A 26,826-nucleotide genomic window follows, 5' to 3' on the forward strand; every position below is an offset into this window, starting at 1 on the left:
CTTGGAGGTAAATTCAGCCTGCTTATGGAGATTTCAGATTCAGACCCAAAACACCATGGTGAAGCCCATCCTGGAGTAGCTGTTGTCAGACACCATGGGACACATGAAGGTTGCCCTGGTCCTCCAACGGCCCAGGGCCTCCTGGATCTGGAGAAGGTCTCAGCAGAAAGATCAAATGTAAGGAGTAGGGGAAAAGGAACAGCAGTATTTGCTTTCTTCTGCCCTGCTCCTCCCAGGCTGTCGCTTTTGTCAGGGCTCCTGACAGCCCTTTCAGCTGAAGTGCACTCCAAAAATGTACGCTGGGGTTATATAAGACTCTGGTACCTTTGGTGACTCACACGCCTTGTCCTAACATGCTGTTCCCCACAGCCGTTGTGTAACCTCACCGGGAAAGCACGCGGAAGCCGGCCCCGGGGATTGGGAGCTACCGTGGGGATGGGGAGCTGCAGCGGGAATGGGAGCCATGGCCCTGGGGTCTCCCCTCTCAGGGAAAGGCAAACCCGCTGAAGGACTATCCCACCCCTCCTGCAGAGGGAGAGGAAGGAGTCCTGGCATGGGGTTGGTCCTGCAACCGGAGGAACTGCTGGAGAAAGGAAAAACATGAGATTCAGTGGACTAGAAAATCTGTGGTTGGCATCCAAAGTTGTGGTTTTCCCTGTTGTGTGCCTGTAGTGAAAGGTCTACTAGTGCTTGTAATAAAAGGGGTCGTTGGTAGGAGGGCACGAAAGGGGATATCTTCTTCTTTCGGCCAGGAAGCCTTCCTCCTGCAGCAAAGGAGCCCGAGTTTTCTTTAATTTTAAGTAGGGAAACATCAGGATGGGCTTTGCTGCCAGCAGTGGAGATACCAGCTGTCTCTCTGGCACAAAAGGAGGATCAGGCCTTTGAGGAGCTGCTGGAGCTTGCAGCAGATGCGCGGGCAGGGCGAGAGGCAGCCCGCTTTGCAGGCAGCAGCATCGGCAGTGGGGCGAGACTCGCAGCAGTGGGGTGAGGACGGAGCAGCCTGAGGATGTCAGGACGGATAAGCCCACGGGGGCAAATGTCACGTAGCTCCGTCTCAGTGTGAAAGGCTGCAAAGGGAAGTGTGTGTGCCTCTGTGCTAGGGTGGGGGAGTCTGCCCCAGGCTCCTCGCAGCTGGGTCCAGTCTGCCACGTTCCGCCATCTCCTGGGAGAGTGTCCCCAGTGGCACAGAGCACAGCGGGGGCCAGCAGAGTGGAGGGGACCTCGTGCCAGCCTCACCTTCCCTCCTTATTCACAGCCTGCAGCTGCTGGAAGGACACAAGTCACACCTGGGGAGCTGTACCTCAGCATTTTGTGCTGCTGTGGTTTGATTTGGTTTTTCACCCTGCTCATATTCTGTGTTTCAATGTGAACACCACAAATCGAGCTCAAAAAACTCAGTCCCCCAAGGCAGTGGAGCTGCTGTAGATGTGGGTATGTTGGAGGAAGACTGAGCATTGGCAAGTCAGCAGCAAATGTCTGCTCCTGAACTTACGCTGCCAAGGAGGTTTGGGCCTCATCCTGCCTTGCACTCGTGTCTCTCAAAGAAATCAGAGGCACTGCTGCAGGTTTGAGTGTTGCCTTGTGACTTCAGGGCCAGCTCATCAGCCGGGACAAGTCAGGGTAGCTGCACTGAAGGCAGTCCAGATGAGCAGATATTTCCTGACGTCTTGCCAGTCCTTGAATTCTGTCCAAGACTCCACACCTACCCCAGCCTACCTTCTGGTGCAAAAGTGCTGGGTTTGAATCATGCAAAGGATTCGCAGCCTGGCTCATTAGCTGAATTGAAAAATAAAGTTAATGAAACTCTTCTTATTCAGCCAAGGATCTGGTTCCCAATGTTTAATATCTCTGCAATGGAGTGATAACATATTGGGGCTGACTCTCGGCTTCATGACTCCGCTTTTAGACTAGTGTAAAATCACAGTAACGCAGGCATCAGACTCGTTATTTATGATAGTTATAAATTATACAATTTTGCCCCCTCAGTCCATAGCTAGAAATCACCACTTCCCACATGCAGCATATGCAATGCTTTATTTTTATAAAATAATTTCCATCTTTCTAAAGAGTAAAGGCAGAGCAAAACGATGAATTAATGATGTGACCTATTATTAAGTTATGAAATGCTTACAAGCCCACAGAAACATGCAAGGGTTCAACTTCCTCAGGGAAGAGGGCAACTGAAACAAATTTCAGAGCCACAACCTTGCCTGGTGGAAAGCAGAAGACAACAGCTTCAGCAGAAGTGCCTGTTGCCAGCTGCAGAGTCAGTTCCCAGAAATGGCTCACCATGAAGCCCAGCACCAGTGATGTTGAAGGATGTTCATGAGAAGCAAGCTGATTATTTTCCCAGATTAATAAGGGAGAATGATCCACAGGTTTTGTTCTAATGGCTACAACTGCAGGTCCACCGTGAATTAAGCCTGCAGGATCTTGCCGTGCCTTTGCCAGCCAGCCTTGGGCTGCTGGGGCACAGGACATCTCTGCTGACGGGCAGCACTGCCTGCTGTCTACACAGCCTGGTGTTTCTTACTGCACAACCTGTTTCAGTCACTTATATTTTGCCAGGCTCTAACCTCCCGCGCTGGCCTCGGACATGCCAGGGCTGCTGCACCAGGAGATCTTGGTCAAGACAGTAGAGGCTGGGGGGTGACGTGTTTCGTCCTTGACCTTTTGGGAAAGCTCTGGGATGAAGAGGTAAAGAGAAGAGATGTGATTATTCTGGAGACAGAGGGGGGAAAGTCTGAGATGAGCGTGGAATGGACGAGGAGGGGTAAGTTGGGATAAGGAGCAGGAGGAGAGGAAGAGATGGACCTCAGAGGACATGGGACAGAAGAAGGAAAGAGGAGTTCCTTCTCCCCATTAGGACATGTGCCCTACAATGCCTGGGATGAACAAAATACATCTGCATTTCTCCTCTGTTATCAGCTGAAACCTCCTGGTCTTGCGCTCACATCAGCTGACACATTGTGGATGGCAGCCTTCCACTGTGACAAATGCTTTATTAGCTCCCATCATGCTTCTGCCTGGTGGCCTCAGCGCTCTGGCTCTGCTGCTGGCCCCGTCACCAAGGCACGGTGGGCCTGCTGGGGACCTCCAGTTTGCTTCACTGTGACCCAGGAGTGCCCACATAAAGGCGAACATGCGTGCAAGCGACCTGCAGAAAGCGGAGGTTACACAGCCGGCTGCTCCAGCGTCAGGAGATGCCGAAGGAGGGCTGCCTCTGCATGTTTCTCATTTCACTGTTTCCTCAAGGCTCCCCACCCAGACTCACCTCCACACACGAAATGGACGGTTCCCACCTGCATAACAACGGCTAAGCAAAAATCCTGCTTGGAGAGATACCTGAAGCAGCCCTGTGCAAGCCCTAAAGCGGTTTAACTGCTGAGCTTAGGGGAAATTAGCCCACTCCATTGCACTAATGCATTTCTATTGCTCCTGGTAGAGCAATATAAACCCAGCTAACCACACAGCACAGGCGTATCCTGGTGAACAGCTCTGAGATTTTCCTTTCTCTATGCTGGCCAGCGCGCCGGCTCCATGCTGCCTTTACAGCTGATTGCACAAACTTCCCTTGGACTTCAGCATCCAGGAGTCCTGCAGTCACTGCTGAACTCAGCTTTGCAGGCTCCAGTCGCCTGGGGAGACACCTTCCCCCTCACCTCCACAGCTTTGCCACCTCAGGCAGCAAAGCAAAGGGGATTCCTCTCCCACGCACAGCTCTGTGCCCCCGGAGCAGGTCCGGCATGCGGGGGCCTCTGGAAAGGCAGCGTGCAGTCCTGTAATTAAAGCCTGGATCCTAACGTGCAAGTACAGAGAGGCCACATGCCAGCTGATTTACTTTGTAGCTTGAATAGCGTTTCTTTAATGTAGGTGGGTTAGTGGTTTTTTTTGTGCATGCAAGAAACATAAATAGGACTTCATCTTTTATGCATTTCCTTGTGCCTTCCAGACTGAGAGCTCCTCTCCATCATTTGACATTGTTCCTTGTTTTGAAAGACACACTTACTAGAAAAAGATGTAAGAGTGATTTCATTGCAGTACATCATATTCGCATACATAAAATATTAAAAGCAATATAGCTGAACCCAAAAACAATGCAGCGCTTTAGAAAATACTATTAGTCTTTTCCCTAGGTGTTACAGAACATGATCAATCCTACTCTGTTATACATTACAGCCTCCGTGGATTCCCAAGAGGAGCATGCGTCACACTTGCAGATACCGGGAGGGCTGTTATGAAGGGAGCAGAGGGTGGTTTCCTGCTGTACATATGCACACACGGAGGCACCGAAGCGCGCGTGTGTGTGGATGGACGGATGCTTACATAGCATTTGCCAGCGCTGCCGAGGTGCATTGGCTGTGTCTGCCCCACACTGCTATCTGCCAAGGGCAGGGTGCATTTCCCAAGTCCTCTCCCAGTCTGTACTGGGTCTTCCTCGAGAAGCCCTGAGTGAGATCCTGAAGTCCAAGGGCACAATGCCATGGAGAGGGCTATGGGACATGGCAGCAGATGGCAAACAGGGAGCAAACACAGCCCTGTGGAAACAACACGTTTTCCTCTAAAGGGCAGCCCTGTTGAAGGAGCCCTTGAATGTCCTCCAAACATCCCTGCTCAAATCACTGCTGTCAGACTTTGGTCCCAGGTGAGACCAGGCTTGGTCTCAGGTGGCTGCAGGTGATGCCTCAGACCTTCAGCAATGTCCCCTGGTGACAGCTGTCCTAGCAGGTCATCTGCCTCATATAAGGAAGCAGAATTACTTTCCTTCTCTTAAGGAATGTCCTGGAGGCTCCTCCCTGCAATAACCAACTGCAATATTGACTGAAGCCAGGTAGTATTAGGAAACAAGAGCTCAAACCATCCAGGTTCATACCCAGCGTGGGACCTAAAGTGGCCTCTCGGTCCACTCCCTCTTATGAGAAGAGCGGATTTAGTCAAAAAGAAAATTCTCCCACAGTTAGTGCCTAGGTGTTTTTCCAGCCATTAGCTCTTCCCCCATCCCTCAGGTCCATGTGCTTTTCCAGTCTGTCAGATCTTCCTTTGTGTCCTACATGTGTGTTCCCCTCCTCCTCTCCCCCTGGGGAGCCTCCTGCTGCCCCCCCAGCCCCGGCCCTTCCAACACTGTCCTCTTCCCCTCCTGGTGGGGCAAGGCAGCAGGAAACAGCACTGCTCCCATCTCCCTGCTTACTGGGGCTGAAACCATTTCATCTGCTAATGTACGCACATGAGAGTGCTTCAGCAAAAGCTGTTTGAAAAATAGGAGCAAGCATTTACTGAGTCTTTAAAAATCTGCAAAGTCTCCATTCTGCTGGCTTCCAGGGGGAGGAATCTTTCATATGCTCAACAAATCTTAGAAAAGTCTTTATTAAAAGTCATCAGTGGCTCTTTTCCATGGGTGTTTTGGTTCTCTCTTCCTTTTTTCCATCTCGTTACTGAAAAAAGGATAAATATAAAAGGTTCCCAAAGCATTCAAAGTCATACCCCTGCGTTTCTCTCCAACATTATCTTGCTCTTTTGAAATTGATTGAAGAATCTATAATTATTGTGAAAGTTTTAAAACAAATTTAAAGGACTGACTCCTTAAAGTTCAGGTGGCTGAAGCTTCAGTAGCCACAGAAGAAAGTAAAAGCAGAACCAACAGAAAAATATGAAAATGCTTTTATGGGCAGAAAATGTTAATGAGAGAAACATTAAAGGTGTTAATAGTACCACTGCCACATTCAGCGTCTCCTATAAATGGGGCAGGGAATGTTACTGTTGGCAATCTCAGGCAATGACGGGAAGCATTTATTAGTTCAACGGGATCCTGTATTTGCAATAGTAAATCCTGCCAGCAAGACTTACCGTTCCATTGCCAGACTAGCAAAGAGTCCAGGGAGAAGGTAGGTGGCGAAGTGGGCATTCAGTGAGGGCAGGGGAAGGGTGCAGAGGCCTCTGAAAGCAGCACTCCCCAAGCAGCAGGGTTCCTAGGGCTCCCTGCTTGTCCTGCTGCCAGCAAATCCTGGCTGTGGCTGCTCCGACAGTATTTTTGATGGTATTTGAGCAACTGATGTCATCTACCTGGACTTGTGCAAAGCATTTGACATCATCCTGCATGACATCCTTGTTTCTAAACTGGAGAGACATGGATCTTACAGATGGATAAGTATCTTATCGTTGGATAAGGAACTGGCTGGATGGTTGCCCTTCAAGAATTGTGGTCTTGGTGTCCAAGTGGAGACCAGTGACAAGTGGCATTCCTCAGAGGTCTGTACTGGGACGGGCACTGTTTAACATCTTTGTCAACAACATGGACAGTGGGATGGAGTACACCCTCAGCAAGTTTGCTGATCACACCAAACTGCGCGGTGCTGTTGACACGCTGGAGGGAAGGGATGCCATTCAGAGGGACCTTCACAGGCCTGAGAGGTGGGCCTGTGTGAACCTCATGAAGTCCAACAGGACCAAATGCAAGGTCCTGCACATGGGCAGGGCAATTCCAAGCACATATACAGGCTGGGCTGAGAATGGATTGAGAGCAGCCCTGAGGAGAAAGATTTGGGGATGACCTGGCAACATGCACCTGCAGCCCAGAAAGCCAACTGTACCCTGCACTGCATCAAAAAAAGCGTGACCAGCAAGTTGAGGGATGTGATTCTCTCCTTCTACTCTGTTCTGGTGAGACCCTGCCTGGAGTACTGTGTTCATCTCTGCAGCCCCCCCCACAAAAGAAGGGCATGGACCTGTCAGAGCGAGTCCAGAGGAGGCCACAACGATCATCAGGGGGCTGGAGCCCCTCTGCTACCGAGACAGGCTGAGAGACCTGGGGTTGCTCAGCCAGGAGAAGGCTCTGGGAAGACCTCATAGCAGCCTTCCAGTACCTGAAGGGGGCCTGCAAGAAAGCTGGAGAGGGACTTTTTACAAGGGCATGTAGTGATAGAACAAAGGAAATGGTTTTAAGCTGAAAGAGGGTAGATTTAGATTAGATATTAAGAAGTTCTGTACTGTGAGGGTAGCAAAACTCTGGCACAGGCTGCCGAGAGCAGCTGTGGATGCCCCATCCCTGGGAGTGCTCAGGGCCAGGCTGGATGGGGCTGGGAGCAACCTGGGCTGGGGGGAGGTGTCCCTGCCCGTGGCAGGGGGCTGGAACTGGATGGTCTTTAAGGTCCTTTCCAACACAAACCATTCTACGATTCTATGATTTTTATGAATGGTGAAAGGAGACCTTGGTCCAACAAGTCCGAGGAGAAGTACCAGGCTAAAAAAGGGAAGGGCAAAAAGGAAGAAAAGCAATGAATGGTAATTAATGTAATACAGTTGTAGGTAGATGTTTGCCTGTAAATGGTGATGCTGTATAGTATGTGAAAAGAAAATCGATGTAAACTGTTCAAAGGGAAACTCCATGATACATGGAGAAAACTCTTCAGCTGTATGCAGCAGACTGAATTTTCTCCACGAAGAATACCTGCAGCATGCACAGACTACACTGCCAAAAGGGACTATTCATTTATCAGGTTTATATAGCACCAGGCATTTCAGGCATGTCATACAGAGCTATGGGATCCATACAGACCACAGACCTAATCCCAAAATGTTTATTGTCATCAGTGACAAAAAGACTAAGCTGTGACTGGCACTCTTGGCCAGGAAGAAGCAGAGACTGTGCCCTGATTATTTTGGGACAAAGATGTCCTGTTCCTTCAAAGCCTGAGCTGGGAGCACGTCTTTCCTCCCAGGGAATGCTGGCCAGGCTTGCAGCAGGGGCAGCTGGGAGGAACCTGGTCTTAACCAGCAACTTCAGATACCTGTTCAGAAAAATACAGATGCAGGTGAATACAGGACTTTAATTTATTATTTGTGTGTGCTTGAAATGATGATAGTCCTAATTCCTGCTTTTTATTTTGATAGTATTAAAACATTCCTTCTAATTCACTTTGTTCTTCTATGCATCTTGAAAACTGTTCTGTGATTAGATGATGAAACATCCTCTCTCCAAAAGTGTTTTTATGTTCCTGTGTGATGTGAATTTCAATCAGGACTGGGGCAACAGCACTAATGTGATATTTCTCCAATTCAATTTGAAGCTGTTGACCTTGTAGCAGGTATTTTCAAGGCAGCAGATCATCTTTTCCTAAGAAACAAGCCCAAATATGTTATGTATTTGTCAACTCCTTGTTGTTCTGAAACAAACAAAAAAAATTATGATGTTACTACACATCTACAGTTACAGTAGTAAGTATGGGGCTATTTCTTAATTTCCTGGGTTCCTGTCATTGTTTGAGGAGAATGGGAGGCAAAAGGTGGTTTAGCACTAGAAGAGCAAAGGTGCTGTAAAGCCCCATGCTGGGGACCATACACAAAACCCATCTGTGCTGTGAATTCCCCTGGCTGGTCTTCTATAAATCCTTTTTTAAAATCATCCATGCAATTAAAAAAAGATCCTTTGTAGCCACAGTACTAGGTTGTGATATAGAGACTCAAACATGCAAATGAAATATATCTTCCTGTGCTTTTGCAAAGGTTGTTTATGATTGTAGAGTTAATTCATTGTCCGAAAACTCCTTGTTTCAATAGAACATACAATGTGACTGGCTTTGTCTGGGTGATTATCAAGGATGCCTTCAACGCAGAAGGACAGCACTACAGCTGCATGTGATCTCCAGTAACTTTCAGGGCAGTGGGGAAGCTCCAAAGGAAAACAGATGTTGGGAAAATTTTTGGAAAAGGTAGAGACAAAGATCTAAGTATTTATAGGCCTGTCTCCTGACAGGAGTCCCAGCAGTATAATGGAATGACTCACAGGGATCTAGATTAACAAAGAATTAAGGGAGGGAAATATAATTAATGCCAATCAACGGGAATTTATGGGAAGAGACCTTTTCAAACTGACTTGTTATCTTTCACCAGGGAGATTGCAAGTTTGAGTGATAAACGTAACGAAGCTGATGTAAAACACCCGAACTTCTTTAAGGTCTTCAACTTGTTACAGCAGGACATGTTGATTAAGAAACGGGAACAGTACAAACCCAACACAACACACATAAAATGGCTGTCTAACTAATCATCCCTTAAACACTGCTGTGTTAAGGATGCTGTGTTCCTGGAAGGGTGCTTGGGCACCAGGGCAGCAAGTACTGCTCCCTGGGTGCTACCCTCGGACATTTGGCTCGGTGTCCCCCTACAACCATTTATCAAGCCCTCAGTCCTTGCGCCCTTCCCTTTGCTCACTGGAAGACTCTAGTAATCAGCTAATTTTTGTGAATTATTTTCCCTCTAGCCCCTTCCCACCCTGGGATGGCCAGTGCATCATGTGTATTTTCAAGGTGACAACTACTTACCAGTGATCTTTTAACAGCAGAAAAATGCAATATGGTCCTGCAATCCTGCACAATTGGTTCTTCATCTGCACCAATTGATATTTTATCAAGGACTGCAAAAAGAAACAAAAGGATTATTGATAAGCTTTGCATATGATACCAAGATAGATAAGAGAGGTGGAAATCAGATGAGTCACTGGTACAGAGCAAACCAGTTTGCAAAATTGCATTCAAGTGAATGATACACATTTGGGTATGACCAAAGGTAAAAATCGTACCTGTAGGAATAATAAAGCATACTTTCAAGACAGGAGATACGCATGTGGAGGGGGAAGGGTCAGACATACTGAAAAGGGCATGTGAGTCACAGCTGAACACGAGCTCCCAGAGTTCACTGTTACAGTATCTGCGAGGGCTAAACAGGTTCTTTGGCCGTGGCATCAGCAAAATAAGCAATATCATGTCTGTATTTGGGTTTCGTATTATTACAGCTGGAATACCATCTTCACCTCTGGTATCTGCAGCACAAACTGATAGATATGGTGGAGATCAATCAGAGAAAACATGCATGCTAGTGCTTACAAATTGGAATAGGATGCCTTTTGGTGACAGACCCCAAGATTTCAAACTCTTTCGTCTCTTTAAGAGATGGCAGTGGGCTGAGCTGAGTCCTGGCTGGGAGTAGTCTGATCCTCCACAATACAAAAGCAGGATAGACCCCATAGCTGGAAGCTGTCATCTGTAGGCATATCCAGAGCAGAAACAAATGTTTCTGATGTTGAGGGGGGAAAAGTCACATGGATGGTTTTCCTGGATTGGTCATGGATTGCTTGCCTCTGGCAATATTTAAATGAAAGATACAATCTAAATCAAACACAATTTACTTCAGGGAAATCCACACAGAGGCACTTCAGGGCTTGGTTCTGATAAAGCCTTGGAGACCATATGAGCATGAACCTGGGCCTTCACCTGAAATGGTGACACACTTGGAGGTCTCAGAATAAAGGATTCTTCCCAGAGAAGAGGAGGGAAGGGTATAACCAACAGGGATGGTGGCTGAGAGGCTCTGCTGACCACTGAACATACTAATGGTTATTACAGGTGTGAGTTGCAGGTTGGATGCTAGATGCTCTGGGGTTGGAGACAGAGAAGGAAGTTCTAACAACTCCTTGGCAAGTCTCCCCAAGCAAAACCCAGCTCTTGGGGATTATTGTGGGCCCTGGGAATTTCAGCCAAGCTGTGTATTTTCCATTAGCCTGTCAACAATTTTAGATGTTCCTTTTTGAACAAGCGTGGGCTAAACCATTTTTAGATAACCTGTGCCCAAAACCCTTGGAATTTATCTCACTGCTACAAAACAATTACTTCCCACTAACCCTGGGGCACACCAATTACTAATTTGTGCTTGAAAACATTACGTGTGGTAGAGTCATCTATTCTTTTCCCATCATTGTGAATAGAGTCTTTGATTCAGTATCAACCACACAGGAAACAGCACAGAAAGAATAGTAACATGCCTGACTCAGATGGCAAAGCATCTGAAAGAATTTATGTTTAAGACACAGCTCTGCTGGGGTCATGCACTAGTAGAAATGGAAAAGGCTTGTTATAAAACACCCATTTTAGCTTCAAACATACAGAGTCAAATTCAGAGCTAGCATCATCATCAACTGGCTACTTGTCATTTGCATTTCCTTTGTAACCCCCAAGGCACCAGGTTTATGGAAAACTAAGGAGATATTTTCAGTTCTCTCATTTTTCTAAACACTGACCTTGTGCCAACCCATGAGAGCAATGCTCTCACCCAGCTCTCTGGAGCAGTGTGATTCTGTCCCAGAGCCTATGATCCGTATAGGCATTTGTGACAAATAGTGGTGGAATTAGTGCAGTTCAGGACTTGATAGCAATCCCATCACAAAGGTTCACATCTCACACATCATGAGACATGGCTCTGCAGGCACAGCACAGTGTGCCTGGCCTTACAAGTAAGGAATTAAATGAGGTGTGCAGCCCAGGAACCACCATGGTTTGCTCCTGTTTTCTCATAGTTGCAGCCCAGTGCTCAAACCCCTCTGATACCTGAGAAATGCAGAGCAATTGTACTGCCACAGCCACTCTGCTGTCCCCAGGGAGTTGCTCTTCTCCTATAAGGAAAGGCAACTTTAGAAGTTAAATGGGCACAGATCAATGGAAGAAGTCACCACACACAAAATATTCTCCCATTTTCAGATCTCATTCTCTGCCGGACATAAAATTGAGAAGGAAGATCTTTTATCTTTCTGTTGTTTTCTCTGCCATCCAAAACACACATTTGCCTTGGCCTTGCAGTGGGTTGCACTTGGGCCTCATTATAATTAAGCATGCACTATTGACTCAGGTTGCAGACAGTAATCAGTACTTTTCTATCAATAGCTTTGTAATTGCCATTTTCAAAATCATTCTTCCTATTATAAAACACTGTTAAAATAATATATTCTGTGGAAGTTAAAATTTTAAAAACAAATACAAATAATGATTTCAAACACAAGTAATTACTTTAGTTTTAAAGGCAACACTGATAGTAAAAGAGGCCTGGAAATATTCCACTGCATAGAATATCCTAGAATGTCTACAAAACCCCCCAACAAATTTAAAAAACAAAGAAAAAAAGCCCCCCCAAAAAAACCAAAAACAATAAAGGAGTGGAATAAGAATGAATAATACTGGTTACATCCCTGTGGATGTAACCCATTTTAAAATGTGTTTCATAAAGGCTTAAAGAAACACCAACAACTCACACCAGGGCTAACAAGTATCAGTCTAAACTGCTATTTTTGTATAAACTAAAATGATCTAATATTTGGGAAGATTCCCAGCTGGTGTACACTATCATAGCTGCAGTGCACGACAAGGCAGCTATAACAATTACATTAGCTGGTTCTCTACTTGCCTCTACCAACTGCTGCCTTTCAGTTCATAGCCTTTAAAGTGAGGTGAGGGGAAAAGAAATTCCTTCGTTAGTTCTGCATTTGCAATCCTTCTTCCACAAGACTCAAAACCTGTGCATTGGAATACATTAAAATCAATTCTTATGTTTTGTCCAGCAATTGTAATTAATTTCAATGTTTTTTTCCCTGATCACAAATGCTGTTAGTTAGGGTCTACTCTACCTGTGCTGTGCATTGTTAATAGATTCTTAGTGTGACTTCTAACGTCCAGAAGAAAAAAAAAATCTAAATTCTTCACCACAATGATGTTATTTTGTATCATATTGTTTTCTTTTGTTTTCTGTGTGTGGTGACAGCCAAAAGAGTGACATAAAAAAGGCACCTTAACTAGCAGATCTGCTTCCTGTGTGTCTTTGAGTCATATTCTCCAACTCTACTGGCAAAAACAAGTTTTTACAATTGTCAGCACTGTAGCCAGTACAGCTCAAAGCCCAGTTGCAGCCTATTCCGGATAACATACAAACATTCATTTAAGTCCCACTTACGAAATCACTGTCACTATCACTAGCGATAGCACAAGAACCAGAAAACATGATTTGATTATCAGACTGCTTTCTGAGTTTTCAGAGCCTTTAATAGGAAAAAAATCACCTTCTGATTTCTGAATGCAGCTTAAGTAGTACCTGATAATATGCAGAATATTTATGGACAACAAAGAAACAGAAAACCATGCAATCAGGTTTTTTTTACTATGGTCCAATTTCTAAGAGGAAAATGAACACACTCTGAAATGAACTCATCTGTTTAAATGGGAGAAACAGAATATAGCAACAATAAAATTTGTCATTCCCCATGCAAGATTTGCTACACGGAAAAACCAGCACTAATCAATGTTGCCATTTATTGGCAATAAAACAGCAAAATCGGCTGCTCTTCTTTTGGTGGTCTCAAGCATTTCTTCAAAAGTTCTTATTTCAAAGTCACTTTGCCAATCAGAAACATGAGTCTGAAATACACAAACAGTCCTTCCCCACAACTCCCCTTCCCCCTGCACCCTCTCCCCAGTGCCTTTTAATGTAGACTGTGAGTATTAAATGTGGGCTTTACTGAGGGTGACAGCAAAATTCCTACGGTATCAACAGGCCCAGGATTTTCACCTAACCATCCACCACTGTGTAGTTCAGGTTTTATCTGAGTGACTACTGCTTCCCTGGACAGCAATGCAAGTACGTATAACACAACGCTTAGCTTACTTTAATACCTCTTCATGCCTGTGCCCAGAACTTCCACAGATCTCAGCTTTGCCAAGGCTCAGGACAGGCAAACCTGTAGGTGCAAACAGCATTACTGAGCTCAGTGCACTGCTCACACACTGCGAATTACTCCCTGGCTCCAATGCCTGCAGTTCATCCTCCTCATGCTGGCTGGAGTGCCCAAAAGTGCGGAGTGAGACCATTGGTCTGGTTAACAAGCCAAGCAAACCTCAGTTTATTTTTTACCCTTTTTCTGACTCTGTCATAAGTCAATTACAATTTTTCACAAACACATTGTAAACAACATATTCCACTGGCAACTGAAAAGAAAAGGATGAAGCAGCAGCCCTGTGGCAAAAGCAGAGAGTCAGGAGATCTGGATACTCCTCCTGGCTTTGCTTCAGACTTCGTGACTGACCTTGGCAAGCCAGACAGAGGCAAATCCCACTCCCTTTTCTGTGCAAAGGGTCCTCCTGCCTGCTACCCGGAAAGGGCAGCTTTGCAACCAGCATGTACCGTCTGAGCATATACACACACGGATGTATATGTACACACAGAAATATGGATTGTTTGCACAAGAGGTGACTGTTCAAATCCAAAATTCCTGTTGCTGACACAGAGCAAGGCATTAGCCTGAGAACAAGGAAGGAAGGTAAGACTCCATGCAAGTCTAGTGGGTTTCTCCTGCCAGTCAAGTGTTGTGGAACATCTTGGAGTCCTGATGATGGTGTACCAGACAAGCCATTTACCTGGTAGTGTTCAAAAGCTATCTTTTCTTGCTCATGTCTCTAAAAGCAAGGAAAATACTAGTTACATTGTAGGATGGACTTCAAGGCTAAGCTAGTAAATATTTATGAGGCATGAAGTTTGTCAGATAAACTACACTTTAGAAAGATGAAATGTTACCGCTAGGCTGTCAGATGCTCAGAGAAGACAAGTTTCTACAAATCCCACCAGAGGTAGCTGTTTTTTCTCCTGCAGGGGTTCGTATTTTCTGTGTAAAAAAAAAAAAAAAAACAACAAAAAAACCAACACAGATTTATTTCTAAATCACCTATAGATTGACTATACACAAGTTACTTCTCTTTCTCATTTTCAATTGGATCTACTCATGACTACGCTGAGATCTTCCCTGTACACTTAAAAATGATTGTGCAGAGTAACTACTGGATATACAAAGCATGTTTTGATGGCCCAGGCTTCTGCCCCCCTCCACCAAACGAGCAAAGCTTTAAGCTGGGATGAAAACGCAGGGCTGTGACACTGTACGGGCACCTGGCCGGCTACCGCCAGCCTCAGAGCCCCCCACGCCTGAGCCCCTCTGCCCGCCACGCACCACCTCCCGGGCTGGCGAAGGCCAAGAAAAGGGAGGGGGTGCTCTGGCAGACCTGGGGGCCGACCCCTGCACACCGCTGCACGGCACCCGCTCTTCTGGCCCCCACATGGCACTGCTCCCGCCCTGGGCCGCGGGCGGGCACCGTGGTCGGTGCCCGCGCCCCTGCTCCGGCTGGAGACCGGCTCCCCCAGGAGGAGATGCTGCCATTCCTCCAGCCCCCCTCCGCGGCTGTATCCCCTCTGCCCCACGGTGCCCCCCAACAGCTGACACCCCGCCCCGGCTCGCACCGTTTCTCCCCTCACGCCCGGCCCCGCCGCAGCGGGGCTCCCCGAGGGCCTCTTTCGGAGACCCCCAACAGGTCGCGCCGCCCCGGGGCTGCTCCGGCGGGCGAAGGGCGGCAGAGCTGTGCCCGGGGCCGGGCAGGGCTCCCACCGACCCCTCCCCGGCGGACCGGGGCACCACGCGAGCAAGAGCCCGGCCCGGCCCGGCCCCGCCGCGGGCCCGCTGGCCTCCGCCGGCCTCCCGCGGCGCCCGCGCCCCGCCCCTAGCAACCAGCCGCCGGCGCCGGCCTCCCCGGGCGGGGGGCGGGCCCTTCCGGTTCATGTCGGAGCTGGGCTCGGCGCGGAGGAAGCCGGGCGGCCATCTTGGCTCGTCAGGGAGCGGCGGAGGGGTGGGGGGCAGGCAGGCAGGGGGACGTCGGGCGGGCACCCAGCTTCCCCAGCCCGGCCGCGGCCCGCGGGTGTCGGCTTTCTCGGAGCCTGGGGCGGGTGGGCAGAGGCGGGCCGGGATGCGAGCGGCGGCCCGGTGAAGCGGGGCCGCGGCGGGGGAAGGAGAGGGGAGCCCCCTCGGCGGCGGGCCTGCGCTAGCCGCCGTGCCCCGGCTGCAGCGTAGAGGGGCCGGTGCGAGGAGCCGGGCAGCGCGGCGCCCCGCTGCCTCCTCCTCCCCGCCCGCCCGCCGTGCGTTTCCCCCCACTGAGCCGCTCCCTCGCCGCCTCCCTTCCCCCGGCTCCATCCCTCCCCGCTTGATGAAGCGCCCCCCTCCCCGCTGCTGACCCCCGCGGACCCCGGCCTGGCTGTAGGATGAGCCCGGAGGACTCGGAGGGGGCGAGGCCGCTCCGCTCCCAGAGGGGGATCTAGCTCGGGCGTGGGGCGACGCCGGAGGGTGGGGGGCACCGACGCGACGCCGCCCCCCGCCAGCCACCTCGTCCTTCATGGTGGCTCCCTGCGACCACCATCTCCGAGCAGACGCGCAGCCCGGCGCGGGGGCCCGTGTGTGTGTGTGTGCGCGCCGCCGTCGCGGGCAGCGCGGCCGCCCGAGTGAAGTAAAATGTCCACTCGGACTCCATTGCCCACGGTGAACGAGCGCGACACCGAGAACGTGAGTACCGCCGGCCGCGGGGGGACCGGCCGCGCACCCTCCGGCGCCGCTGGCTGCGGGGCGCGGCCGGGGGGCAGCGGGCCCGGGCTGGCCGGGGGTCATCGCCCTGCGGGGGACTACAGTTAACCTCTTACCGCTTGTACTGCGCCCAAATTAGCCAATTATTTTAAATTGGTTATTTTTTTAACGACACCCCCACCCCCCTCCCCGGCCCCGCACGGTTTATCTAGTTAGTAGCATTGGCGGGCATCCCCCCAACCCGGAGCCCCCCCCTAACGCTTTATTCGTGTGTCCGTCGGGGCTGAGGTGTTGGTCATGGGGTGGGGAAGGGGGGTCCCGGGGGGTTGCTGTCTTGTCCTAACGTGCAAACTTACTCCTAAAAGCAGCCGAATAAACCTCAGGTAAACAGATGGGGAGTAATTCAGCTTTGGTAGGGGTGGGCTCGGTGACCTAGATAATAGGCCCGTTCCCTGCTTAATTTGCAGGGTTCTCGATGATAATGACGCTGTTAGACTAGTCACCTGTTCAGATGACATTAAAAGGGTTTCTTTATTGGAATTATCCTCCAGACAAGGGAGCCTGTGCCTTCCTTCCCCCCCTGCCGGTTTGTGGTTGGTTTTTTTTCCTTCCTTAGTAAAGGCAGGGTTTAGGAATTGACACTGTTTACAAGATTGAGTCAAACACTGTGTTAGCAGTCGCACAGGTCGTATACTAAAGGAAGAAAGAAAAAAACCCACCACCCATAGTCCTACCACATGACATGAGCAGATAGCCACAAACGAAGCTCAGCAGGAGACTCCCTTTCTGCAGACAGGAACTGTATTTATATTTCTTTTAAGTTAAAACTAACTTGATGCCGGTGTGTCCTGGCAAACCATTTTTCTGCATAGGCTCTGACACGGACACGTCCCTAAATGATAAACAGAAGGGAGTTGTCACTCAGCGGTGGTCTGAAATGAGTCGATCAGTGAACTTTGTATTCAGCTTTCTGTAAAGGCTATCTGATATTCTTTAGGAGGCAGATGCTAAGCTTGACAGAGGAGGCTTTCTTATGAGGGCTTCTTATGTTGTGGATTGGCATAAAAAGTTAATGTTTCTTTGGTTAAAGATCAGGAAAAACTGTTGGATTGTTCCAGACCATAAATAGTCTGAGAAAAGTGATGGTAGCCCCATTGTTTAAAACAAGACCAGACAAAGCGTTAGAAAACATGCTGCATGGAACAATTACTGCATTACTAGGGATTTAGATTTTATTGACATAATAGGCACTTCTAACTTCTGTGATCTTTATTTGTTTTAGCACTAGATGCAACCTGCAGGCTAAGGGCTGTATTGAGCAAAAAGCCAACTAAGCATATTTGGTTGTAAAATCTCAATGAGCTTCCTGCCTTGTGGAAGAAAATAATTAAAATATTATGCGGCCCTTCTTATGCCATGGGGAGAGTTGAAATTGTGGTGTACTCTACAAAGTATTATACAAAGTTTATTTGTGTAATTGTTTTAGTCTATAAGCGAACCTGACTAAGGTTTTCGAGCTCCACGTATATGTGTGAAGGCCACCCAGTAAATCATTGTAGAAAGTCTTCAGATCAGGTTCTCTAGTGTAATTAATTCAGACTTTATGATGGATAACTTGACAGTGGAAAGACTTACATGTGCTTGAGGAAATACATTATTCACAAGCTGTGTGTTGGAGCACTTGAAGTTAGATTTTTACATGTCTTCCACTTAAGGCACCTTGTTCTCACTTCAAAATATTGGTCTAACGCTTCTCTTTAGTAATCTTCATAATTTGACATACATGGATTGTCTTGCTTGCAGATGAATTGCCTTAGGTTTAGATTGAGGCATATTTTTCAACTGCTGTATTCTGGGCTGGTGACCACAGAAATACCTGTAGGTAGTGATATTGACAGGGAGTGATTAATTAAGAGTATTTGCCAAATCCATTGAAGCAGCCCCTCAGTACAATACCGTATCCCTCAAGAAGCTGTCTCTGATGTTCTGATCATTGGCTATCTAGAAATTCCCCAAAACTCATTCTGTTCAGGCTTGCTTAAAACTAAATTTAAATCTGACATTTAGTTTGTCTGAATTACCCCTACAGAGATGAATACCATGTGTCTCTTTTTTAAAAAAAATACAAATGTGATGATTTTGATGCTTTAACTAACCGTTCTTCTACCCCAAAGCTGAGTCTGTTGTGTTGGCAAGTAAATGGAGCCCTTGATTCTCTTTCACGTAAGAGAAGTCTCATTACTTAATATTCATAGGACTCTGAAGCTCAGGTGAGAAGAGGCTTAAGAGGTGCCAAAGTATTCAACTAGCCTTTGGGCCATGGTTGCAGACCTCCTTAATGCCTTCTCTCTGCTTGGAAGGTTACCACTGCTGATAAAAGCTTGGCTGGTGTTGAATCTGGTTGAAGCGTGCTGATCATAGCTTATCCGTGCCTATACTTGCAGTTTTGAAAATGAAGTTAGCCTCCAGAATGACAGTGAGCATAAATTATTGTCTGTGCTTGCAGTTAACCACGTTCAGTGGTTGGCAACTCCTCTTGAATAGACAAGGTCTAATTGTCCGTACTTGAATATTTTTGTTTTAAGGCAGTGTATACCCCTTCTTATCAAGACATGTGCTGCTGAAGTGGAAATACTGTCACAGTCACTTTCCCCAAAAGCCACTCACAGCTATCAAGCCTTTAGTGCCTTTGAGATTAAAGAATTTGGCTCAGAGTCACCTGGTTTTGAGAGGAAAGGCATCCCAGATGATCTGTGATCATAGGAACTTCACACTTGGACAGTTGGAAGCTGGCTGTTGGCCTGTGATGAGCTGGCTTCTCACCACAAAGATAGAGCAGCTCCTCTCTGGCCATGTCTTGTGTGGCAATGGCTGCCAGCTGCTTAGGGGACAAAAGTGAATGAGAGGATCAGATCTTTTGTGTCTTCTTCAGAATTAGGTCCTGCATGTGAGAGAAAAAGCAACAGAGGCAGCAGAGACCCCCTTTGTCTAAAACTGGGAGACAAGGTGGACTCAGAAGGAGGACCTTTAGTTCACAGAAGGATGAGTAACCTGTTTTGCTAGTGATGAGGAGAAAGGGAAGGAAGATGGAGGAGGAGAGAGTGTGGAAACATAATGGGAAAGGGAGATGGGTGGTGGAAAACATAAGAGGAGGCACAGAGGAATGTGCATATGGCAGGATGGAGGACAACCAGTGACAAAGTAGTAGGAACGGAAGGAACAAGATTGGGGGGTAGTAGGACAGCTACTCATTAAAAAATTTCCCACAGAGTGGGAAGATAATGAACTGTAGATAGAAACAAGGAAATACAGGTGGTAGAGGTTGGTAGATTTTTTTTTAGGAGCATGAAAGAGAAAAGAAAGATCTTAGAATTCTTAGAATCTAGAATAAACAGTTTAATTTGAACCTCTGTGCTCCTTGTACAGCTGTGTTTTTTTGAAGGGGGAAGGTAACTGTTTTGAATGTGTTGGTACTACAGGCCAATCTGACTTAAAAATTTAAGTAATTTGAGGAAAAGCGAGACTAAAATATACTCTTATTTCCATGACTGTGCCTAATGTGAAAAATTTGCTATTGAAAAATACCAGTGTGATGGCAACTGTGCTGGTACAAGCCTATACAAAAGGATTCTGTGCAGCAAGTATCTTTTTTTTATTTATTTAAAAAGGTTTAGTAAAGGCAGGGTTGGGTTCAAAAAATTACTTTTAAGATACTATGAAGGTTAGTGAGGTACGTCTTGGTTTGTTACCAATCAGCTATGAAATGCATTAGAGCATTTGCAGACTGCAAGCTTGCATTATTTTATATATTATTTATCAGTCTTCTCCTATTACAAATAGATCTGTAATTGGAATGCTTTCTTCCGTAGCATGAAATACTGTCATGTGTTAGTTTTTTGTTTTTTTAGGGAAGGGACTGGGGAGGGAATTGTGCCTGTGGCCAAGAGTTCTGATGGATTTTATCCTACAGGGACCATCTACCTTCTTCCATATTCTTCACCAGTTGTCATAAGTATTCTGATTTGAACTAAATTAGGTGAAGGTGGGAAAATAACTAGAAATAAAATGTTTGTTTTAGGACTTCATCTGGGATGTGTTTATTCCAAACTTAGAGCAGCAAAATGCTTTTTGTGCATTTCTTACTGCCTGGGATGCCTGATGGGTCCAGTACTGTGTTCGTACTTAGAAAAAATACCTGATTAGGCTGTGTGACATTGCGAGTCACTGACTGTTAATATTTTCACATTTTGAAGTGAGAAGTTTCATTCTTCAGCTCTGCTAAGCAGCCTGTGCTGTGTTTAATTGTTTGGTTTTGCTGTCAGCTTGAACTGATAGGTAGCTGCTGAGGGTATCAGCCTTGGCTGCCTCTTCCCACCTGTGGTTTATGCCAGCACTAATTACTGCAGGGCTGTATGATGAGTCTGGTCAGCTGTTAATTTGACTGAAATGAACCCTTAAGAAAAGTGGGTTTATCCCCATTCTGTGTGGCTGCAAATACTGACACAGCAGGAGAGGATGGGAATGTCCAGTTCAGGTGGGGAAGGATGGAAATACTTCTGACTATTTTTGTTTTGGTTTGATTTAAGCCACTCATAGCACAGTACCCTAGGGCTAAGATAACTGGAGTTGTGCCACAACTACAGACAGAGGTATGTAACTGCTGTGGTACATCTTTCACAAATTGTGGTGTTCTGCTCCTTGAAACAAACTTCTTTTCCTCTTTACATTATTTCAGTAACTCAAGAAACCTAAGCTGCAGGACCTTACTCCAGAAGTTGTTAAAAAGTCAGACTTATTTCATGTATTTTATTAGCACCACTGAATGTAACTTAAATTATGACCTTGGAAGTAGCAGTCTGAAAAACAGCACAACAGAAATTATTGAAAGAATATAAACAAGAGAAAATACTGGGTTTCGTACACTAAAATTCATAGACTTCTTCCTAGGCTTTCTTACCCGCTCACCTAATATCCTCACCTGCTTGATTCTCCATTTTAATTGTAGTCAAAAGACATTCATGTTGATGTAAGTCGACAATTCCTGTTGACTGTGTGCCTCAGGTGATTCAGGTCAAAGGAATTCTAAGAGTGGAGGCATTTGTCTCTTCAGATCTCCATTTCATATGATATACAAGTAGCACATGTCTGCAACTTCCTCTTCTTCTCAGTCAAGTAATGCTGCCAGATCAAAAATGGAGGTCACTTTTTTTTTTTTAGGCTCATGGCATATCAAGGTTGGCTCTGCTTAGTGTGGAGATCATCTGCCACTAAAAATCTTTAGAACGTTTGATGAATAGATACTTACAGCTCTTAAAACATAAACTTGAAAGGTACTAAGTACACCTGTGATAACACTCCAGTCAGTCTCCTGGGTGAAACCCTTGGGTTAAGAAAGAATTCTTGGCCCGTAAAGCAGCAAGTTGTTGAGCTCTGTGTGTGTATGTGTGTATATATATAAACAAAAATTAACTTTCAAATAAAATTTGTTCCTGCAGGGTTAAAGCCTAAACAAAGTTTTCTATCTGCAAGCTCAGTGTGGTCTTTGAAAACCAACTGTGAGGGGGTTTTTTGTTTAGCATGTAATTACTGACAGTGATGATTCTGGAAACAACTTAGTTGGCAGTATTGTTGGTGAAGAACAGAATATGGTTGGCTCTTCAGCTATTATTCCCCAGGCTGATGTCAATAAATATCCATTTTAATCAGCAGTAAAGAAACTTTGGCTGGAAAGATATGATCAATGTCAGATCTTGATAATGTGAAGCAACAAAAGAGCTTTTAAAAAGCTTTTCTAACTGGCACCAGACTTATCTTTTTGATTATATAAGCAGGATTTCTTCACTGTTGTGTTGTTCAGTGCTAATCATGGAATTACAGTTTCACTCTCTTTCATACACTGTATAGAGTATGAACCAAATGATGTCAAATACGTTGGTGGGAGCTGCAGTAGTTACACATGGGAAGGACTCCTGAGCCAGACCCTGTATGTCTGTGAAGGGGAGCATCCTTCCTTTGCTGAAGGCTGTTAATGCTTTGCTATCGGCGTTCTCCCACTCTGATCTTCAGGGCAGTGGTGCATTTGTCACTACTCTTCCCACCACTGGTCTGGGGCCAGAATTGAATGTGCAGCTGTTGCTTTGGGTAGCAATGCTTCCTCTGCCAAGCGAGTCTCCAGTATGTCAGTCCATACTGTCCACCTGCATCAGGCTGCCCAGTGTAGGAGGTTGCATTGCTTGGTTTCAGATGTAGCTGCCTTATCCCGACTGTTACTCCTGTTTTCTTCCTTTATTTTGCCCTCCCTGCTGAGGTTAGAAACAATTAGGAATGTGTGTCAAGAGGTATAGCCTGTGTGTGCCAAGTACTGCATTCAGTCTGCAGGTTCTGCCTTTAAACTGGTTGTTTGACAAATACGACCTAATTAAACTAGCCACTCATCTTCATGAAGTGTCATACCAGTTAAATGAAATGAGTACTCATGGTATGCTGAGAATTACACAGTGAATTCTTCATCTTTTGGCAATGGAAGCATCCAAATTAGTGTTTTCTCTCCTTTACCAGCTATAATATATTTCTAGGAGGTCTGTTTGTCTCCCTTGCTGAGTTCCAACCCTCTCAGTGGTTCCATTCGATCGCAGCATCCATAATGGTAGGGCTGTAGTACACTGCGGTGAATAGATCTGCCTTCATGGATTGATAACTTCAGTGCCACATGGGATAGTATTTTCCTTTGTAGGACAGTGTTTAAAATTGCATGAGATGGAAGCCATGACTGTTCACCCTTAAGACTGATTATGTAGCAAGCTAGTCTAAAAGTGCCTTTTAATGGTATGTGCTGGAACCAAAGAATTGGTTATGCGAACATCTGCATGGGCATGCTGGGTCTGACAAAATCCACCTTCTCCATGTCCTTGTTTATGCTCTGGTCAGTGCTGGGAGGGAAGTAAAATCAGGACAAGTACAAGACATCTTCACCTGATGTCTTTCTATTATAATATAGGAGAATAATGTCATATATTATAAATTATGACAACTTAGGGATTCCCAGAGCAGTAACTGGTATATCAACAATTGTGGTTGAGTGTTTGCTGTGACACCTCTTGGTGGTTGCCAGAACCGTAAATCTGTGTTTTGACTTTCAGCAGAATTCCTTCGTCAGCAATTACAGGATGCTCTGCTGTGCTGTTTCATGGATATATCCCTGCAATAAGATGCCACCTTTGTGAATATCCTTAGGGCTAACCTTTTTTCTTTTACACTGAGTAGTACTCAGCAGTCTGTATGTTCTTGAAGTGTTAATGATGAATGGGAAATAAAATAGAACACATTGTTAGGAAGGGGTGCAGTGAAATTTGCCTTCACATGTTTCACTTAAAAATATTTTTGTGTTTTTAAAAAACTCTGATATGTTTCCTGGTAAGTTTTTCTATAAATAGAGTGCTGGTGGGGAGTGTGCAGCCAGAAATTGCCATGTGTTTGTATGCTGTGTGCCCAGGTTTGGGTAGCGAAGCAGTTTAGTTTCTCAAATGTTCATCATGTCCTAGAATGGTTAGATCATTAACATTGTAAGGAATAGGCTTTAAGTACAATTTTTTTCTTACAATAATTAAAAATGCTGAATTGAATGAGGATATCACCATTGTTACTGGTCTGACAGCTTTCCAAGAAATTCTGTATCACTTTGTAGCATTTCATACAAAGTTGAGGTAACAGCTAAAGTAACAAACATTCCTAGAGACTTTTGTAAGGTTACATTTTATTAGTTAATCTGGCTGGTGTGAAAGTAGTTCTCGCTATTGCATAAAATTAATGCTTTTTTTAAAAAAAATGTTGATACTATTTATCCTCCCTGTTTTAGAAAGAAAGCTTCCTACTTGCTGTAAATAAACACGGATTTTTGAAGGTCTTGGGCATTCTAATTTCTTAATGTTTTTCAGCTCTTTGGATGGATATCAGATTCTGTCTCTTCCAGGTTTTTCTCATCTTTTGGGACCACCTTAACCAGTATAAGAACTTTGATACTAGTCATCTTCTGCCCTGTGTGTTCCTAATGTTAAGATATTCTCTAATCATACAGATACTGGATAAAGCTAACATCTACCAAAAAGATTTCAGTTACCAGCACCTTCATACTTCATTTGCTTTTTACTTTTCTTTTCTTTTCTTTTTCTTTCTCTTCATGCTAATCATTATCTGGCTATGAAAGGATGTCGGCTCATCATTGGGGGAAAGCTTTTGCGAAAAGGTGGGTTTTGCGTTGTTCCAAATATAGTTGGTCTTGGGCTTAGTCCCTCCCTCGCAGTAAGGTCTCTCACAAATGGAGATGTTTTACGCCATTTCCTTCTGGGTTGAGTAATACCAGGGTGGGGCTGGGTGGAGGAGAATGGTTTGTTGGGGTTTTGTGGTTTTTTTGGGTTTTTTTGTTTTTTTTTTTTTTTTTGAGAGAGATTGTCTTGTTGGCTTGAAAATGGATAGTTTTTCAGGGTACCCTCCACTATGTGCACCAAACTGCCATTTAAAGTATTTAAAAGATTTTGAAATGAAACCTCCTGCATGTCAAGATATGGAAGCAAGTGTTTTCTTGTCATGAGTGGATTTCAGGAGACTTTTTTCTTAAAAGACATGGTGACTCTGGCTAGCCTGAAGCCACACAAAGAACCCAGTCTCCTTGCTTCAGTTCCCTGTCTGCAGTATAATGGTCTGTCTTTGCTTAAAGACAGGTATTTTGGGAGTCCCTTAGCCACGGTGAGTGTCATGAACAAGTGTTACCCTTATGCAGAATGCATGTCCAGGAGATACAGCTCACCTACCACAATGTATGGAAACTTACTACAAATAAACACATGCTTGTGTTTTTAACACAAACTCCCTTTCGTATTGAAGTCATGTAAACGTGGACCTGGGAAATAAGCCTGACATTGAACAGAATCTTTGGGGGTCAGGGGGTGAGGAAGACCAAATCTGCAGAGTTGAGGGTCTGCTTGGGAAAAAGACAAATGACCTGCATCCCAATTTAGAGAGCACAGCATGCTATTACTATTTCTCTGGGCTGAGATTGGAGCTGTTAATGTTTGCTGAAGAAACTACCCTGGGAAGTAGCACAGTACAGGTAATGCTATACAAGCCAGTGCGTGACTTGAACTTTTTCTGGACCATCTATATTTTTGCTTCTTTTTGCCTACACCATTTAGCTTCCCATCTACCTATCATGGCTTCTTGAAAATCATTTTGGTCGGAGAAACACTTTACTCAGTTTTGAGTTTATGCCTTTTATACCGTATGCTACCAAGCCCTCTTCTTCATTTATTTCCATAAGCAAAAGAAAATTCATGTTAAAACTGGGAATCTGTTTTCTGCTTAGAAAGCTTGTGTTCTGTTCAATATGATAATCTTCTATTTGACAGAGGAAGAACTTGCTGATAGATTTAGTTATGTGAAGTGAAATGAAGTCCAAACTAGATGTGGTTGCAAATAGACAGATTTCTACAGAGTGAAACATGGATATGAGCAAGTCATTTGGAGAGAACTGAACTGCTTAGGAAAACACAGCTTGATATTCAAAAGCCACCTCTGAAAAAAGGTCATATTCTTGACAAGAAATATTCTGGATTAGGGTGGAAATGCAAACCACTGTACAAGGAGATTGTGTTAAATTTATCAATGCTAGTCCAAATAAATTCACAGCTGCTAATTCCTCCCTTTAAGTGCAAAACTAGAATGCATGGAAAAAAAATGATAGGACACAGAAGTCATTCCTCAACAGAGGACAGTGAAGCTCTCAATATATCTTAACTGGGGTGGTTTACTATGTGGAGTAGAATTTGTTAATACAACAAAACATTTATTTTACTTAGTATTATTTATATAAAATAACATATGAGTAAGATTAGTTCTGAATAACCTGCATACAGGTTCTCTGGTTTGCAAATACTTGGTACCTGATGCCGCATCTCACCTGCCTCATTAGCTAGCTCAGGTCTAACACAGTTTTTTTAGTTGAAGCACAAGACAGCGCAGATGCAAATACTCTGTTTTCAGAGTCAGCTGTGTGGTTCCAAAAGCAACCTACTTGTTGAATGTCTGCTGAAGAGCCTAAGCTATTAAGTCATACTTGGAGATGGGCTGGCTCCTGCTGAAGCCAGCTGTGTGCCTGTGCTACATGCCCAGGTGTGAAAGGGCTTGTAGTCTAAGTAGTTCTGATACCCTGCTTTTTCTAAGGTGGGTTATCACCTCAGTGTAACACAATGTAAGTAGTACAGCTGTGTTCCTGGGATGCTGTAGTTGAACTAAAAGTGAGCCTTCCTCTAATATATCCAAGAAATACCTTCATGGCCCTGTACAGGACATTCCAGTCCCTGATCGCTGGGGGTAGCAAGGTAGGAGGATGTTAGCATCTAGCATCAGCAGTTGCTGCTTTTTTCTAGCTGGTCTGAATAATTTGACACTAGAAGGTACGAAAGGAGCTGACAGAGGAGTTCTGTGTGCTGCAAGGTTTGTTAGAAGTCACAGTTCAGGGAAGTACAGAGAATTGGCATTACTGTGCCAGTACACACAGGGGTAACTAAAATGGCTTGAACAATCAGCGCCAGCCTGGTGTTAAGCGGGTGCAAAACAGTGAAGCT

At 45.5% G+C, this 26,826-nt stretch overlaps 2 protein-coding genes across 45 annotated transcripts in view; one reads left to right on the top strand and one right to left on the bottom strand.

Annotated features, from left to right (window-relative positions):
- Positions 1 to 7,469: 7,469 nt before the first annotated feature.
- LOC308067353 (uncharacterized protein) lies at positions 7,470 to 16,024 on the bottom strand (the record flags this gene model as incomplete). 29 transcript variants are annotated; one of them, XR_013929551.1, is made up of 7 exons in its annotated part: positions 7,470 to 7,784; positions 9,318 to 9,409; positions 11,376 to 11,440; positions 12,226 to 12,334; positions 13,485 to 14,264; positions 14,383 to 14,470; positions 15,100 to 16,024. XR_013929551.1 is itself a non-coding variant. In XM_080396091.1 (3 exons), the coding sequence occupies 2 exons, from the start codon at positions 16,022 to 16,024 to the stop codon at positions 14,418 to 14,420; spliced, it is 978 nt and encodes a 325-aa protein (XP_080252217.1). In that variant the 3' UTR covers positions 12,819 to 13,549; positions 14,383 to 14,417. The 29 variants fall into 29 exon arrangements, 2 of the variants coding, with proteins under 2 accessions (XP_080252217.1, XP_080252216.1); XR_013929552.1 differs by having other exon boundaries at positions 9,879 to 11,440; XR_013929554.1 differs by adding an exon at positions 9,644 to 9,826 and having other exon boundaries at positions 11,376 to 12,334.
- MARK3 (microtubule affinity regulating kinase 3) overlaps positions 15,503 to 26,826 on the top strand; it is a 64,168-nt gene continuing 52,844 nt past the window's right edge. For 3 of the 16 annotated variants that reach the window (XM_080396034.1, XM_080396042.1, XM_080396047.1), the window contains exons 1-2: positions 15,503 to 16,189; positions 24,411 to 24,449. In XM_080396034.1, coding sequence (XP_080252160.1) covers positions 16,139 to 16,189; positions 24,411 to 24,449 — 90 coding nt within the window. In that variant the 5' untranslated portion in view covers positions 15,503 to 16,138. The remainder of the gene's footprint in view (positions 16,190 to 24,410; positions 24,450 to 26,826) is intronic. The other 13 variants (XM_080396044.1, XM_080396045.1, XM_080396046.1 and 10 more) reach the window with 9 other exon arrangements.

This window comes from Falco punctatus (assembly GCF_963210335.1).
Source record: "Falco punctatus genome assembly, chromosome: 7".
Taxonomy (NCBI): Eukaryota; Metazoa; Chordata; class Aves; order Falconiformes; family Falconidae; genus Falco; species Falco punctatus.